This window comes from Aptenodytes patagonicus, chromosome W, assembly GCF_965638725.1.
Source record: "Aptenodytes patagonicus chromosome W, bAptPat1.pri.cur, whole genome shotgun sequence".
Classification (NCBI taxonomy): Eukaryota; Metazoa; Chordata; class Aves; order Sphenisciformes; family Spheniscidae; genus Aptenodytes; species Aptenodytes patagonicus.
The window spans coordinates 31,280,369-31,299,518 of record NC_134981.1 but is presented as its reverse complement, the minus strand read 5'-3'; the positions used below and the strand labels follow the sequence as shown (position 1 = coordinate 31,299,518).

Below are 19,150 nucleotides of genomic sequence, written 5' to 3'. Positions count from 1 at the left end.
TTGTGACATCTAGTGGCTCATGGATGATTAAAATCTAGGATTATTTTTTTAGCAGTATGTGGAAAAAAACCCATTTACTTTCCATATTGAAGAGGGCAGTTTTGAACTGATATAAACTGCTATGCTCAGCATAACTACTTTTTGTGTGCGCATAAAATACATGTTCCTATGAGAACTCCATTTCTATAAACTAAACTATTATAGGAATCTAAGATTTCAGCTAAATATAAAACAGATGAAGGACAGTAATTTTTCTCAGTCATGCACATGTTTTCAAGGCAAAGCTGACAGATCACGTGGCAAACAAATCTGAAAACTGTAGTACAGTACAGCGTGGAGCTATTTAGATAAATCACAATGCAGTGGTAAACTATAGACACAAATGTTGTGCAAGAGGACAATTATACCTATATTTTAAAATTACACTATTTTTCCTCGGCTTGGAATTTTGCTAGTGTCCCATATGTATACTGTAAGGAATAAAAATGCGGGCTGGAAAATAGGAAAAGATGGACATAAAAGTTGCTCAATCACCACTATTAATTTAGCACTGTCAGATGAACTGTATAATCTGAATTACCATTCTACATCATAGTTTTGCTTTGTGCTACAGCCAAACATTTATTTGATTAACTCTGTTTTAAAGTGTGGTGTGACTGGAAGTACAGACAAACGTAGAGCAAAAATACACCACAGCTTACGGTACAGGCAATGTCAAATGATTATGATAAACTTTGAAATTGCTGTTATTGCTGCATGAACACACTATTAGACAGCTTACAACCACACCATGTAACTTGGGGTTCAGAGAAGTTGTTTAAGAAAAAAAACCCCAAAAAACCCAAACCCCAAACACTGTGTAGTTTTAGGTCCTTGGAAAGCCAGTATCAAGTGTTTCATAGAGCTGATCTTCTCAGGACAGAAGAATACAGACCTGACAACTAATACACACAGCAAAATTGATACAACTCTGCAGTAACATTGCTCACAGGTGCTTTGAAAATGAGTGTTCACTAACTTTATAAATAAGGCAACAAGGTTAAGAAAATGACTGTCGATAGCAAGGGTAAAGTGACATCCTTTTGAGATGTTTGATAGAGCTTTAATTTCAGGACAGCCACAGCAAAACAGCTGAAGGGTCCAACAGCTGAGGTTCCTTTAGGTTACATAGCCTACTGCTAAGGTAAATTCTCCTGTTCCTATTTATAAAAGAAAATGGCAAGACATGAAATCTCCTGTTATAAAAGTTAACACAGTATGTGATCTGTTACATGACAGCAGCAATGCATAACTCCACTTAAAAAAAAAATAAATCCATATAGTTTGTCTTTCACGAGAGGAATGGTGAATGGAACATGCTACACAAAGGACAGGGATTGTGTATTCCTCAAACACAATGTATGTCATGCTAGTGAAAATTCAGTTTTCTTAGAATTGTAATAGGCTGACTTTACCATAATATCACATGGAGTTTCTAGATGGTACAAGGCTATTTGTATTTCTGTACTGACATAACTCTTAGTACTGTGATATCATAAGAGTAGCTGCCTGCAGCCATTAATCATGAAGTTTAGGATTACTTCTAAGTATTCACTGCAGAGGAAGTTGTAACTCTCCTTTAAAAAAAAAAAAGTCAGGATCAAAAGGGATTTTGGTTTTTTTTCAGCCAATAGGCTTTTGGGTATGTGTCCTGGTTTCGGCAGGGATAGAGTTAATTTCCTTCCTAGTAGCTGGTACAATGCTGTGTTTTGGATTTAGGATGAGAACAAAGTTGATAACGCACCGATGTTTTAGTTGTTGCTAGGTAATGCTTACACTAGCCAAGGACTTTTCAGCTTCCCATGCTCTACTGACTGAGAAGGCTGGAGGTGCACAAGAAGCTGGGAGGGGGCACAGCCAAACTGGCCAAAGGGACATTCCATACCATGTGACGTCATGCGCAGTACATAAACTGGGGAAAGCTGGCCGGGGGGGCCGCTGCTCGGGGACTGTCTGGGCATCGGTCGGCAGGTGGTGAGCAATTGCACTGTGCATCACTTGTTTTGTGTATTATTATTATTATCATCATATTATTATTATCATTTTATTTCAATTATTAAACTGTTTTTATCTCAACCCACGAGTTTTTCTCACTTGTGCTCTTCCAATTCTCTCCCCCATCCCACCGGGTGGGGGGAGTGAGCAAGCAGCTGCGTGGTGCTTAGTTGCCGACTGAAATTAAACCACGACAGTATGAAATACAAATATTTTTGCAGCCGCTAAAGGCAATAATAAAAAACAGCAAGAAAAGCATGATTTTCACAACTGAAGCATCAGTATGTATAAGTGTTTTGATCTTTTTTAAAGAAAAGGCGGCTGTTTACAGTAATCAAAAGCCATTTTAAACCAAAAGAGAAAAATAATTTTAAGTATGAAATTACAAAAAATTGCTTCTTATAACAAATAATAAAGGATAACGAACTTGGTTCAGCACAGCTAAATATTATTTTAAAAAAGCATGAAAGTGTCTACTTTAAAAAGGTGTAAGACTATAAATAACCTCCTAAAAAGGTGCTGCAGTATGTCTTGCTAAATGTACCATGCTGGAAGCAAACACAGTCTTGAACATGTACTGAATCCAACTCTTATTTCTCATTATGCTGTAGTCACTTGTTATTTTTCATACTGACATACACTTCAAACTAAGAAGAAAAAAAAATCTTAGTTGCACGTTACTGAATTTCAGCTACTGTAATGCAACTAGGAATTCTGCTCATTCTGGAACATCACACTGCTACATAGCAAGTTTTTCAAGCAGATGATATATTTAATGCAGTGAAAGGGAGGTTTTATAGCTGGTTTGATGTCTCAGCCGAATCCCAAAGTTACTCTAACAGCAAGTATTCTCCCAACTCAAAATGCCCCCCTCACTTAACTGGCCACACATTACTAACGCAAAGTGCTTAAGAATCGGGCATTCTTGATTATATAAAACGCATATCTGAACAACTTAGCTTCTGCCCAAACCAGAATTTTTGGAACAAAATAAAGAAAGAAGTGACCTGAAAATTAACATTTCAGGCCATTTATTCCACATACTGAATCATTTGCCAAAGCAAGCCTCCTGTGGAATTGATGGTCAAAACTGCTGGCTCTGAATTTTCAGAAATTAAGAGGAAAAGTAATCTTCAACTAGGGCTTCTTTTCTCACTTCAGTGGCTGTGAATCACCTGTTTGGGGAGGGAAGGGAAGGAACATCTGAAAAGCTAAATGGCTGTACAAATACTTTCTGATCAACATATTCGGCAATTCCAACATGCAATACTGAGCAGTGTCTTTAAAAGCCTCTTTGCTCCCAGGGTAATGACACTAACTCTGGAACCAGGACACACAGAGTATGACCAAGTCTTTTTTTGCCTTTTGGTATTATTGGCAATGAACACAGATTAGAGCTTGAAGAGGCCCGAAATACTGGATTAGAAGACTATAGAGAGCAAAAGCTTGCTTCTTCACCCAGTTACATTGTCCGTCACTCCCAGGAACCCAGGCTTTGCATTACTTACAGTACTCTAAATGCACTATAGTGATTTATGTGTACATACACACAGATAGGCTTGGGATGCTTTTGATAACCAATAATCTTCTGTTTTTTCATACAGAAGCTACTGCATCTTTGTACTGCATCTTTGTACTGCTTGTTCAGCTGTACTTCAGATACACAGAATGCCTCAACATTTTTGTACATGGGTTAGAGTGTCTGTAAGGAAGGAACTGCTCTTAAAAAAAAAAAAAGTTAGTTGTAACTTTATGTACAAGTTAACTCATAAAGCAGGTAATACAAGAGACGACTAGATCTCCTGCAGGAATTAGTTACTATTAGTTTGTCTTGAAACTTCAACAATTAAGGAAATCACTTCAACGTGCATTTTAATACTACTGCTGCACATACATTAAGACACTTTTTGATACTTGATAAACATACATCATTATATCAGATTTAGCCTTCATTCCTAAGGCAAATAATTGCATTACATTTAGCCTAGAAGGATGTATATGTATTAAGCATAGTTTGTAACATATGTGCCAATATACTTTTGTATAACTGTTTTCAACCTAAAATCTCTATATGCAACTGGTTTTTGGATGTGCAGAGCTTACAGTTAAAAATCAGTAGATCAATCTTTTTAATAAAGCATGGTATTAAACTGATAACCTTATAATGAAGAATAGTATTCTACAATTTCTACAACAGACTTTTATTAGATTTTATTCTTGTGTAATAACTGCTGGGTAACCAGTCTGTATGTTCAAGCAAGTACACTCATCTATGTGAAAAGTATTTATTCAGCTGAATTTCACGAAGGCTTTGTTTCAGTCTCTCTGTTCTCTCAGATTATTTCACACACTTCCATAGCAGGGGCCCGTTTTTCCTTTCTGAGCTGTTAGCTATTTTGTACAACCATTTTCAAATAAAATCTGTACTATCTGTTAAACAGTCTCATCTCATGAAAACAAGATTGTTTTCATAATAAAATATGGTATTGGTAAGAGAAAGCAGGTCCCAGGTGTGTGAAAAACTGCAAGGAGCACACACTCAGAACTCTGACACTGCATCCTGCTTTAGGTCCAAGTGATTTCCCGGGACCTCAGCATTTGACAGGAGTGCATCCTTAAAAGGGGGAAAATGCCATAACTGTAGACTGTTAAAAAGGAGACAACAACTGGTGCAGTACAGGTACTGACTGCATGGCAGTGATTTTTCAACCTGCACTCTGAACTGCTTCTAAAGGGCTGCAAAAGATAGCAGAGAAAAACACGTGTATTTATATTGTACAGCAATGTACACATAGGACTTCTAAGAGGATACACTTCCAATGGAAAATGTTTAGTGGGTCCACCAACTAGATTAAAAAAATTCAAAGTCACTCTTGGATAAATTCCTTTTTTTTTTTGTTTTGTTTTAAATGACCCATAGTGTTAAAGAGTATTCTTGCTAAATAATGCAAACAAGATCCCAAAGAATAAGTTAGGTTTACTAAAACCATAAAGTCAAATCACAAAGTTTAAATTTGCTCAGTTATCTAGGAAACGAAAAGAGAATAATTGCACTGAGAAAGCCAAGTAAATTCCAAGGCATGTCTTTTTTTTTTTATAGTTATCACTTGATTTCTGAAGGGCTGTGGTAGTGGGAGTTTTCAGTATGCAAATAACAGAAAAAGTTAGATCCAAGCAAAATTATTCTCATTGTGAGTTTCAGCAAGAGTTAAGTACACCTCCACTCCTGGATTTTTAACTCCAAAACTAACAGTACATTTGGTATAGAAGGAGCATGCCATAATTAAACAGTATTAAATCATTAGTGTGGCCAATGGCTAGTTCATGAAGAAATAAAGGCAACATTTATTTTCCTTTTTTAAAAATTTTAAATATAATTATTTGAAAATAGCATACCAATGGAACAGTTTGAGACATAGTATTTCATAATCACAACAACATTCAGCAGATGATGTGCTAAGTCACCATCACTTTTTAAACAGCTATAGCACTTTATCAATAGTCACTCTCCAGCTATGGTAATAACTAACCAGGACAGAATTGCCTGATTGTAAACATCCAAAAAGGTTATCTTTTTTCTACTGCTAGCTGTGTTGCAAGGATTATAAATATTTATCTTCCATACTCTTGAAATAGCCTTTGATTTCTAAATAAATTTTTAAATTCTTTAGAGATTGTCATACCTCTCTTTTCTCCAAATTTTAAATACTTGCAAATAAGTTTAATGGGACCTTTTATTCAGACTTAAGTTCATCCATATGCCAGTAGCAGAAAAGAACCACCATAGAAGAATAGTGCTGTATGGTGGTGTTGTAATCAAGAATCTCTTTGTGCTACTGATGCAGCCTTAATTTTGAAAACTAATCTCTTGCCAATTTCTGGTTTGCTCTGAAATCATTAACTTCATCTGCTGAAGTCTAATATCTGTACTTTCAGGCACTGTAGCTTAGTATAATGCAAGTTCATGGGATTCGTATGAGTAGCAGAAGTATAAATTATATTTGTATATTTACTGTTTATAGTCTAGAAATTCAATTAAGTCAGAGTGTTTACAGATTGAAACCAAGCTATCAAAGAGTCAGTCACACAGGGTAACCAATGAGATTTCAGTGTGTTCAGCAGTCAAATCTAATCATCCTTCACTTGGAGCTATTCAGTCTGAAGTGATAAACATGCTAAATTTTTACAAGGCCAGAAGTAATTAGAAAATAAGTACAGGGTGTGTCCAAGAGAGACTGTGCTGCTTTGTTACTTAAAAGCTTTTTAAAGCATTTTGGTAAGCTGCAAACAGTCTCTTCAAATTTACTAAATGAAATAGAGCTTTTTATAGGAGCAGTTCTGTCACTATTCAGCAAAAGTATTCAAACAGTAAGAGACTAAGATGTTGCCTAAAAAAAGTTATCCTTACTATAAACTTTAAATTCCTTTGAAAAGTCAGTGATACTAAATTCATATGTGCATGTTTTACCACGTTGGATGTCAGACAGTTTAGTCACATTCATACTAAGTCTCCTAGAATGCATAACCTGAGGCTTAGCAGCTATTGCTATACAAAAAGTGTTGAAGAAATATTTTTTTAAAATGTAGGTTAATTTTCCCAGTCTGTGCAAGGCAAACTCTCTTCTTCATCCTCTGATTCAGGTGATGCTTCCTTAATTCGTTGCAATGCTTCATGGATGCTCCTTGTCAGAGGGTCAGCATCAGGCAGAATTGTAAAGGATTCTCTCAAAACATCTTTCTGCACTTTCTTCAGTTTCACCCCTTTCCTGATCTGTGCCAAGATGTTATTGCTATCATCTTCATCAGGAAAAGGAGGGAGACTTCTCTGCTCAACTTTTCTTAAGTGAAAGCTGCCACGCTTCAAGGAAGCCAGCACTTCATCCATTGGGGAACTCACTGCAGAAAAATCAATAGATGAATATCCATCTCCAGGTTTTTTTGTATATTTTGTATATTTGTATATTTTTGTATATTTTTAAAACCTGTTTTGCATTTTTGAGTGGACTTTGTCCATCAAACTAATGGCCCAGACAGTTGGAATAGACACGAGGAAAAGAGAGAAATAGAAGAAGAAAACAGAACTGCACATATGAAGGAGGAAGGAAGGACTGTAAAATACTCATCTGTCAGAGAGACAAATTTCTGAAGCCACTCAGAGACTTGGAACATCTCAGGGAATACAGAGCAGCAGGTAGAGTTGCTGCAGACATTAATGATACTCTTAAGAGGGAGAATATAATTTGATTTTATATTTGTCATTTTATGATGTATAATCAAATTGCACACACAATACGTGTTTTATATAAAATTGAAAAATAAAATGGGTATCAGAAAAATAAACAATAGGACTACAGAAAAAAAAACATGGAGCAAAGCAGCATCAAAACTGATAATGAACTTAAGATACTGTACCTGCAACTTGCAAGACTCATAAGAGCTTAAAAATTCTATAACTACTCAGTTGCTTCAAGGTTTTTCAATCATTTAAGGACAATTCTAGAAGAAACACTCCTTGTTTCTGCCTGATAGATGAAAACAGTTCTAATTTTGATTTTATCTGAATGAGGGAAAATGCCAATTGAGGGATGCTTTCTGTAGTTGTAACTGACAGAGCCAGATAAAACTTTTAATAAAGGGTTATTACAACCATATTACAGTACTGTGAACCAAGGCCCACCTGAGGTACTTTTTCTCAGTGACTTCCAGTAAAAGAGTTCAGCTGAGCGCTTTTGAAAATCCCATCTCTGATTTTTAAATAAAAGCTTTGCTCTAATATAGCATGTTTCATCGAAACATCAAGATTATTTTGTTTAAACGTGGCTGCCATTCTCCCCATTTTATATATGGGATAAAGGATAAACAGTTAAAAACAAGTAGCACAGAATCACAGTAAAGTTGTAACATCTCCCAGCTCATCCCTGTGCTCGATTCACTCGCCTCAGTTTCCAAAGAAGTTTTTGATCTTTTAACTAGTTATTAACTGTCCTGGTTTCAGCTGGGATAGAGTTAATTTCCTTCCTAGTAGCTGGTATAGTGCTGTGTTTTGGATTTAGGATGAGAACAATGTTGATAACACACTGATGTTTTAGTTGTTGCTAAGTAGTGCTTACACTAGTCACGGACCTTTCAGCTTCTCATGCCCTGCCAGCGAAAAGCTGGGAGGGGGCACAGCCAGGACAGCTGACCCAAACTGGCCAAAGGGATATTCCATACCATACAATCTCATGCTCAGTATATAAACTGGAGGGAGTTGGCCGGGGGGGGGCAGTGACCGCTGCTCGGAAACTGGCTGGGCATCGGTTGGCGGGTGGTGAGCGGTTGCATCACTTATTTTTCCTGGCTTTTGTTCCTCTCTTTATCTCTCGTTTTTTTCCTTTTCATTACAATTTATTATTATTATTATTTTATTTCAATTATTAAATTGTTCTTATCTCAACCCATGAGTTTTCTTACTTTTGCTCTTCCGATTCTCTCCCCAATCCCACCGGAGCGGGGGGGGAGGTGAACAAGCGGCTGTGTGGTGCTCAGTTGCCAGCTGGGGTTAAACCTCGACAGTCCTTTTTGGCAGCCAACGTGGGGCACAAAGGGTTGAGATAACGACAGATCTGACCAGAGCATGTTAAAATAGATTTGTTATAAGCATTCATTATGTTATTTTAGTAGTCGCTGGTCACAATGTTGTTTTATTTGTTCGCATGGCTGTATTATGTAAATCCTTACTTGCAGTATGTATTCCCTGCAGTGCTGTTTATCACTTCTGGGAGATGAGTCAGGATTATCACTTTGCTGTACTGTGTAACATCGGCATATGATATGATAATATTACTGGTAAAAGGACTAATTTGGTATTTGTATTTGGTATTGCTGTCATCTCCGAACCTTGGGCGCCATGTCTCTGAAATTATTAATACTGACACTCTTCACCTTTTCTCCTCGGAGAACCAATTTATGGGGAAGACAGAGGGGGACGCTTTCCGCCGTTCTTTCACACTCCCTTTCTCTTTCAGGCTAGTTACACCAGCTCTCGAGAATTTTGAATATCCTTGGGATGTTCGATAGGCAACGAAGCTGGTGAAGGGTCTGGAGAACAAGTCTTATGAGGAGTGGCTGAGGGAACTGGGGTTGTTTAGCCTGGAGAAAAGGAGGCTGAGGGGAGACCTTATCGCGCTCTACAACTACCTGAAAGGAGGTTGTAGCGAGGTGGGTGTCGGTCTCTTCTCCCAAGTAACTAGTGATAGGATGAGAGGAAATGGCCTCAAGTTGCACCAGGGGAGGTTTAGATTGGATATTAGGAAGAATTTCTTTACTGAAAGAGTGGTTAAACATTAGAACAGGCTGCCCAGGGAAGTGGTTGAGTCACCATCCCTGGACGTATTTAAAAGACGTGTAGATGTGGCACTTAGGGACATGGTTTAGTGGGCATGGTGGTGTTGGGTTGACGGTTGGACTCGATGATCTTAGAGGTCTTTTCCAACCTTAATGATTCTATGATTCTATGTTAAAGTCAGCATGCTCCTATTGCTATGTCTCCTGAATACTTGTTTAGGGTTAAACAATTATTTAAAAAAATCACCCAGAGATCTGCCCCAAGGCTGGATAGTTATGAGTGGCAGGGTGTGTGGGATCGTAAGGGCAAGTACCTAGGACAGTGGGCACCCCCAGTGTTTTGGAACTTCACCCCTGAGCAACTGCAGAATCCTGAAAAACCAGTAAAGTATTTGGAAAAAGTATTCTGTCACCCTGGCAATTCCAGAAAAACACAAATCACTGCAACATGCTAGGGCCTGGCCCATACCTACCGAGCCCTGTTCAACACTATTCAGAACCCTCAAAGGGAAAAGAAGGTCTCTGGATCTGACAGTAAAACGACAGGCACTGCGCCTACTCCAACCCCCACGACAGGCACTGCAGCCACAACAACCCCGGCGGCAGGCACTGTGGCTGAACCAAAGAACCAACCTGTGCCGGTATCAGTTGACCCTATACACAAGAAGAAATGCTGGAAGTGAAAGTCAGCTCATTTAGTAAGGGATGATGAAAAAGCAGGGCCATCACAAGGAGAGGAAGAGGAAGAGGAAGAACTCGTAAACGAGACAGAAATCAACCAATCCCTATCCCTGGGTGAGCTGCGAGATATGTGAAAAGATTTCAGTCATCGTCCAGGCGAGCACATTGTCACCTGGCTGCTCCGATGCTGGGATAACGGGGCCAGTAGCCTGGAATTAGAGGGTAAAGAAGCCAAGCAGCTGGGATCCCTTTCCAGGGAAGGGGGCATTGACAAAGCAATTGGAAAAGGGGCACAAGCCCTCAGCCTCTGGAGGCGACTCCTTCAAGGACGATGTTATATGTCACCCAGGCAAGTGGACCACCATGGAGAGAGGTATCCAGTACCTGAAGGAATTCAGCCGTGCTGGAGGTGATTTATGATGACATGGACAGTAAGCAGTTATCCAAAGATCCAGATGAAGTCCAGTGCACACAACCCATATGGCGGAAGTTGGTACAGAGCGCACCATCGTCATATGCCAACTCATTGGCAGTAATGACCTGGAAAGACGTAGAGGGACAAACAATGGATGAATTGGCTGGCCAACTCTGGCAATACGAAGAAAGTCTCTCTTCCTCCCTCGTCTCGGCTGTGGAGAAACTGTCCCGGAAGGTCCAGCAACTCAGAGAGGATAGGTCCTAATCCCCATGTGTATGAACCAGTATCTCAGCCATTAGGTGTAAGCATCCCTCTACTCAAGAGAGAGGATATAGTGGATATACACCACGGGCCACCCTGTGGTTTTACCTATGTGACCACGGAGAGGACATGAGGAAGTGGGATGGAAAGTCTACCTCAGCCCTAGAGGCATGGGTATGTGAGTTGCAAGGGAAAACAATCACAGAAAGAGGTTCTTCCAGGAAAATTGCTGCTCCAGTTTCCAGCGGGCAGTTCCCCAGACAGGGTAGAAGGGCTGATTTTTACTTACGATCTTAATGAAGAGACTTCTGACTCATATTTACAAGAAGTGAGCAACGAATACTATGACCAGGACTAGAGGGGCCCTGCCTCCAGCCAGGGGGAGGAAAGGGACAACCGGGTTTACTGGACTGTGTGGATTCGGTGGCCTGGCACATCAGACCCACAGGAGTATAAGGCTCTAGTAGACACCGGTGCACAGTGTACCTTAATGCCATCAAGCTATAAAGGGGCAGAACCCATCTGTATTTCTGGGGTGATGGGGGGATCCCAACAGCTAACTATTTTGGAAGCTGAAGTAAGTCTAACTGGGAATGGGTGGCAGAAGCACCCCATTGTGACTGGCCGAGAGGCTCCATGCATCCTTGGCATAGACTACCTCAGGAGAGGGTGCCAACAGGTGCCGATCACCAACACAACAGTGCACCGGCAGCAATATCGCACCAACAAAGACTCCCTGATTCCCATCCATAAGCTGATTCGTCGACTGGAGAGCCAAGGAGTGATCAGCAAGACTCGCTCACCCTTTAACAGTCCCATATGGCCAGTGCGGAAGTCTAATGGAGAGTGGAGACTAACAGTAGACTATCGTGGCCTAAATGAAGTAACGCCACCGCTGAGTGCTGCCGTGCCAGACATGCTAGAACTTCAATACGAACTGGAGTCAAAGGCAGCCAAGTGGTATGCCACAGTTGATATTGCTAATGCGTTTTTCTCAATCCCTTTGGCAGCAGAGTGCAGGCCACAGTTTGCTTTCACTTGGAGGGGCGTTCAGTACACCTGGAACCGACTGCCCCAGGGGTGGAAACACAGCCCCACCATTTGCCATGGACTGATCCAGACTGCACTGGAGCAGGGTGAGGCTCCGGAACACCTGCAATACATTGATGACATCATCGTGTGGGGCAACACAGCAGGAGAAATTTTTGAGAAAGGGAAGAAAATAGTCCAAACCCTTCTGAAAGCCGGTTTTGCCATAAAACAAAGTAAGGTCAAGGGACCTGCACAGGAGATCCAGTTTTTAGGAATAAAAGGGCAAGATGGTCGTCGTCAAATCCCAATGGATGTGATCAACAAAATAACAGCCATGTCTCCACCAACTAGCAAAAAGGAAACACAAGCTTTCTTAGGCGTCGTGGGTTTTTGGAGAATGCATATTCCAAATTACAGTCTGATCGTAAACGCTCTTTATCAAGTGACCCAGAAGAAGAAGGACTTCAAATGGGGCCCTGAGCAAACAACAAGCTTTTGAACAAATTAAAGAGGAGCTAGTTCATGCAGTAGCCCTGGGGCCAGTCCGGGCAGGACAAGATGTCAGAAATGTGCTCTACACCGCAGCTGGGGAGAACGGCCCTACCTGGAGCCTCTGGCAGAAAGCACCAGGGGAGACTTGAGGTCGACCCCTAGGGTTTTGTAGTTGGGGATACAGAGGATATGAGGTTGGCTATACTCCAACTGAAAAAGAGATATTGGCAGCATATGAAGGGGTTCGAGCTGCTTCAGAAGTGATCGGCACTGAAGCACAGCTCCTCCTGGCACCCCGAATGCCGGTGCTGGGCTGGATGTTCAGAGGGAGGGTCCCCTGTACACATCATGCAACTGATGCTACGTGGACTAAGTGGGTCGCACTGATGACACAACGGACTTGAATACGAAACCCCAGTCGCCCAGTGATCATGGATTGGCCAGAGGGCAAAGATTTTGGAATATTGCCAGAGGAGGAGGTAACGCGTGCTGAAGAGGCCCCAATGTATAATGAACTACCAGAAAATGAGAAGCAATATGCCCTGTTCACTGATGGGTCCTGTCGTCTTGTGGGAAAGCATCGGAGGTGGAAGGCTGCTGTATGGAGTCCCATGTGATAAGTTGTAGAAACTGCTGAAGGAGAAGGTGAATCGAGCCAATTTGCAGAAGTAAAGGCCATCCAGCTGGCTTTAGACATTGCTGACCGAGAAAAGCGGCCAGTGCTCTATCTCTATACTGACTCATGGATGGTGGCAAATGCCCTGTGGGGGTGGTTGCAGCAATGGAAGCAGAGCAACTGGCAGCGCAGAGGCAAACCCATCTGGGCTGCCGCATTGTGGCAAGATATTGCTGCCCGGGTGGAGAACCTGGTTGTAAAAGTCCGTCACGTAGGTGCTCACGTACCCAAGAGTCGGGCCACTGAAGAACATCAAAACAACCAGCAGGTGGATCAGGCTGCTAAGATTGAAGTGGCTCAGGTGGATCTGGACTGGCAACATAAGGGTGAGTTATTTATAGCTCGGTGGGCCCATGACACCTCAGGTCACCAAGGAAGAGATGCAACATACAGATGGGCTCGTGATCGAGGGGTGGACACTATTGTGCAGGTTATCCATGAATGTGAAACATGCGCTGCAATCAAGCAAGCCAAGCAGTTAAAGCCCCTCTGGCATGGAGGACGATGGCTGAAATATCAATATGGGGAGGCCTGGCAGATCGATTATATCACACTCCCACAAACCCGCCAAGGCAAGCGCCACGTGCTTACAATGGTGGAGGCAACCACCGGATGGCTGGAAACATATCCCGTGCCCCATGCCACTGCCCGGAACACTATCCTGGGCCTTGAAAAGCAAGTCCTATGGCGACATGGCACCCCAGAAAGAATTGAGTCAGACAACGGGACTCATTTCCGAAACAACCTCATAGACACCTGGGCCAAAGAGCATGGCATTGAGTGGGTATATCACATCCCCTATCATGCACCAGCCTCCGGGAAAATGGAACGATACAATGGACTGTTAAAGACTACACTGAGAGCAATGGGTGGTGGGACATTCAATCATTGGGACACACATTTAGCAAAGGCCACCTGTTTAGTCAACACTCGGGGGTCTGTCAATCGAGCAGGCCCTGCCCAGTCAGAACTTTTACGTACTGTAGATGGGAATAAAGTCCCTGTAGTGCACATAAAAAATATGCTGGGGAAGACAGTCTGGGTTATTCCTGCCTCGGGCAGAGGCAAACCCATCCGTGGGATTGCTTTTGCTCAAGGACCTGGGTGCACTTGGTGGGTAATGCGGGAGGATGGGGAAGTCCGATGTGTACCTTAAGGGGATTTGATTTTGGGTGAAAATAGCCAATGATCTGAATTATGTGATGTTAAGTGCTACGTAATATTATATGCCATATCAACGGTATTACAATAAGAATCACCCAGATTAATGAAGGACGAACTTTGATGAAACCGAGCAAAGTGTAATGGTGCCAGAACTGGCTTCAGCGTGCAACAATCCAACACCGCATACCATCTCTCCTGCCCTAAAAGACTATTATGACAGATGGAGCCCAAATTCATGGACTAAATGAACTCAGCAGACATTTTAGAGGCATGGCCCATAGACTAAGGGAATGATATCTGTGTGTATATACTAAAAGGCAAGAAAAGCGGTGGTGATTAAGTAAAATATATTGGAAAGTATGGAACCTGGGCATGACATAGATGGTATAGAATAAGAGGTGGATACTGTCCTGGTTTCGGCAGGGATAGAGTTAATTTCCTTCCTAGTAGCTGGCATAGAGCTGTGTTTTGGATTTAGGTTGAGTATAATGTGATAACACACTGATGTTTTAGTTGTTGCTAAGCAGTGTTTATACTAAGTCAAGGACTTTTCAGCTTCCCATGCTCTGCCAGCGAGGAGGTGCACAAGAAGGTGGGAGGGAGCATAGCCAGGACAGCTGACCCAAACTGGCCAAAGGGATATTCCATACCATATGACATCATGCTCAGTATATAAGCTGGGGGGAGTTGGCCGGGGGGGCAGTGATCGCTGCTTGGGGACTGACTGGGCATCGGTCAGCGGGTGGTGAGCGGTTGCATGAGTTTCTTTTTTTTCTTTCCGTTTTTTTTGGTTTGTTTTGTTTTTCCTCTGTCTCTCTTGTTGTTTTACTTTCCATTATAATTTATTGTTATTGTTATTATTATTATTCTATTATTTCAAGTATTAAACTGTTCTTATCTCAACCCATGAGTTTTCTTACTTTTGCTCTTCCGATTCTCTTCCTCTTCTCACCGGAGGCGGGGGGGAGGGTGAGCGAGCAGCTGTGTGGTGCTTAGTTGCCGACTGGGGTTAAACCACAACAGCATTACAATTAAATACACAGAAATGAAAGCATTACCTCTCCTCCTGTGTAAACCCTCTAGATGGCTGGTCTTCTTAAGCTTCTTCTTGGCACTGGCTAGCTGACTGCTGTCAAACAGATGTGCTGTTGGGACACTGGAAGACTGCTGGACTTCCCTCTCCTCACTCTGATGTTTAACAAAGCTGTCGCTTTTCTCTAAGGATTTGGTGTCATCTTCCTTGGAGGGCAAAGGTGGAAGCGGAGGTGGAGGTGGTGGAGGCAAAGGGGGTGGAAGCGGTAGTACAGTAACAGTCTCTGGTTGAAGCTCATTACTGGTGAGCGGAGAAGTACTGACATGAGGCAGTTCACTGGTAACACCATTGTGAGGTAACAAGATATCTTGAAGTTGTTCTAAGCTTGTGGATTCCTGCACTTGCAAAGGCTGAACTGCATTTTCCAATTCCACATCTTCACTTTTCTCTTGGATTTGTATGGTTGCTGGCAAAGATTGAGGCTGATCTACACAGGACACTGAGCTGGCTGCACATTTTCTTCTTGCATGAGCCAGTTGTAGTCTGGTTGATTTAAGTATTACTTGCCCAGGGTACTGCTAAAGTGAAGAAGTTTTTTACAATTAGATAAGTACATGCAACACACTATTTTAGATACTAAGTACTCGTCATTAGGGTTTGCCTTTCTGACAAGTAGAATTCATCTACCATTTTCATTCATTTTGCTCTGGGCATAAAACGAAAGCAAATATATCCTCACCTTTATGCAAAAATGATCTGTTTTCTTAATTTTTATTCTTGATTAAGCCATAATTTACATGCGATTGGTCTAGTCAGGGATACACATGGGTTAAAGTTAGGATTTCACTAAGAACCAGACTGTACATTCAAAACTGTTTTTCCTGAAAACTAAAATTCAAAATTCTCTCTTGCTTCCCTTTACTAAAACTGGTCAGCGGCACACTCTGCAGCAAAGTCCTCTCTGACCTAATATGCTGGCCTTAGATGTGAATCATACTGCTTAAAAAGGTCTCTCCTGAAAATGTAAAAAACATTGAGTATTTCCAAAGTGTTTTTAATTTAGTTCTTAAAATTTGCTGCTTCAATATCTGTCTTTTCAACTTAGCTTCATCCATAGCCATTTTTATGCAAAAGTAAAAACTGCTTCTGAAATGCAGGTCTAAAACATTTTAGACAATTGTGGCAGGCCTAAAGCAATAGAGATCATATCAATATAAACGTGCTCATACATAAAGTCAGTTCATTAACAGGTGCTGGTTAAAATAAGTAAATTTGCTTTAATTTACAGAAGCTATGCAATTCAAAAAGCCTTGCAAACAATAAGGATATGAAGAGTATACTGCTAAGCAAGACAGCTTTCCAGTAAAGAAACTTCTCATACCTATATTTTTTTATGTATTCAGCAAAACAAAACAAAACAAAACAAGTCTTCACCAATTAATATAGTCTCTGTTTTCTTGCACTTTCATCCCTCTCCTTATTCTCTCTCCTTCATTCCATCTTCTATCCATTTTCTGATACTTATATTGTAATAGGAAGGGGCAGGTATTGGCAGGTGTTACTGCAATCAGTGGTAGTGGGGGTATATCAGATGATAATGGTCTTTGTGGGAAATACCATTTAGATTATACTTCTTTTCAGAAAGTTTGCTATGTGTCTTATCACAATGTGTAGATGTGACAGCGAACAGAAGCTTATTATGGCACTGGGAATGCAACAGCCAGAGAAATTTGCTACTACCAATGCCATATTTTGTTGTAAATTTTCCAAAGAACAGTTAACTATAAAATGACAGAGAATAGCTAATAGCATGGTATAGTCCTGGAATGAGTGAAAATTTCTTTTGCAAAAGAAATTGGTGAAAAAGAACAACTCTTCTTCTGTTACCTGTTTAAATGTGCGAAGTCTGTCCAGTGTTTTCTGTCGTTCCTGACTAACCCAGGAGCTCTTTCTTTCCTCTTCATCTTGTAGTTGATCTCGCTTCTGAGAAAATATATGGAAAACATGTAAATATTACATCCAATGCTATGGTTAGCATCATTAAAAAAAAAAAAAAAGAATTAAAATAACTCTTCTAATTGTTAGGAATTACCTAACAATCCACTTCTCAAACAAACACATTTCTGACCTTCAGAACTTTGCCTTTGTCTTCCCCTTAAAAAAATATTATGCATTTCATGTTTTATAACCTTGAAGAAATGCAAAGCTGAATAAAGAAAGATTTCAATCTGGAACTGGAGCACTTGAAGACTGGAACTTTTTACTTTGAAAGATGATAAATAACTAGAGACGTAAGAGAATATTATACTGAAAAAAAATCCCATAAATTTAAAATTGTATAAATTATCCAGACAGCAAACCAGTATCCATTTTCTCTCATTCCAAAACCAAAACGACAGTTCAAATTGCAAGGTTGCACATTTAAAACAAGTCATATTAAAATTTTTACAGTGCAAGAAATCACAAAACTCAGTGCCACAAAGTTTTGAAGCCAATATTGAGCAAATTAAGTAAACATTTTCATTATAATTTACACTAGTAAACTAAAGTTTTGTATTTAATTAACTTAAGCTGTCATTATTTAATCCAGCTTGATTTTCTGTAATCTTTAAATAAAGGTTTGAAGCTCTTCCTTGCAGCTAAGACAGTTATATTTTTTCTTGTTTGGGAATCTTACCTCAGTGAAAACACACATTTGGATCCACCTCCTTTAAATAGTCATCCATTTTCACAAAACTTCAGCAAAGTTACTACATCTTTGAAACAAAACACTACGCTTCAGTCAAATTTATTGAAAGTGGACACTAGTTATCAGATGGCAAAAGTCACTGTATGCATAAGTTCAGAAGTTATCAGGAAAAGTGATAGAAGAGGTGACTATAAAGAAAATCTCCTGAGCAGAAACAGCAGCTTTAATTCTTAAAAGACTCACAGCATTAAGTATTACTTTTAAAAGATGATCATCATCATCATTAAAAAAAAAATGATGTCCTTTATAAAGGGCCAACTCCTGTGATTTCAAGGGAGATAAGTATAGATGTGTTAGGGAGAGGAAGAGAAGGACATGTCTGAAAAATGGTAAAGACAGGAAACAGGAAAAGGAGAAGAGGTCTAGAAGCATGTGGCGAAAAGAAAATAACTGAGCAATGGGGCAAAGAAGTTAAAACAAGCGTAAAGAAAAGATTATAGCAAGAAGAAAGGATAGCTCTCCTACCACCACACCTGCATGTTTCATATGCAATCAGGTCAAACTTTTCCTGAAGCAGTCTCAAACTCGAGGGTTTTTGTTTGTTTGTTTTGGGTTTGGTTGGGGGGGAAGTGGGGGGAGAGGGGTGTTTTGGTTTTGGGGTTGTTTTTAAATAAGAATAGTGAAATTACAATTCTTATTTGGTTTCAGGTTTGGACACGTTTGAGGTTATCTTTTCAAAATTCTTCATGAAAACCAGTGGCTGAAAACCATCGTACAATAATAGTAGAAATTTTCAGTCAAATTATTAACAGAAAAAAAACCCACAAAAAAATTAGCATAACGTTCTTTATAAACTGCAAGCGGGCAACTCCATGAAGTAAATAATGAAAAAGCCCTGTAGTGTTTCAGAGACAAAAAAGTCCTTCAGCTTTGTCGTCTTATTTTTAAGAATGATAAGTGGACTGCAATCCACATAGCAAATTCCTTTGCCTTATTGTAAGAACTGGGGGGGAGGGAATATCTATTTTTCTAACTTCCTGAAAGAGTACGCCAATACATGTGGTCTTTCATAAGTAGCCTTTTCATAAAATAAATTATGCAGCTGACTTCCTGGACAAATGTATCAATTTCAAAAATGTATAAGGATAAAATAGAATCACTTTTGCTAATCTAATTGAAGCCTGAATTAAAAAGACTTGGATTTCAATGCATCTTTGTCAGTGATCTTTATTAAATATTGATACTATATCAGCTCCCAAGACCTAGCCCAGTATTTGAATATTCTTTAAGATAAAGTCTATCACTAGATAAAGTCTAACTATCACTAGATAAAGTCTAACACAA

The 19,150-nt window shown here is 40.3% G+C and overlaps 1 protein-coding gene across 1 annotated transcript in view; it reads right to left on the bottom strand.

Moving 5' to 3' along the window:
- Positions 1–6,428: 6,428 nt before the first annotated feature.
- The window catches only part of LOC143171848 (junction-mediating and -regulatory protein-like), a 119,334-nt gene continuing 106,612 nt past the window's right edge, over positions 6,429–19,150 (bottom strand). The window contains exons 8-10 of the mRNA XM_076360941.1: positions 17,005–17,100; positions 15,143–15,695; positions 6,429–6,930 (exon numbers count right to left, since the gene is read on the bottom strand). Of these exons, the coding sequence (XP_076217056.1) occupies positions 6,623–6,930; positions 15,143–15,695; positions 17,005–17,100 (957 nt within the window). The 3' untranslated portion in view covers positions 6,429–6,622. The remainder of the gene's footprint in view (positions 6,931–15,142; positions 15,696–17,004; positions 17,101–19,150) is intronic.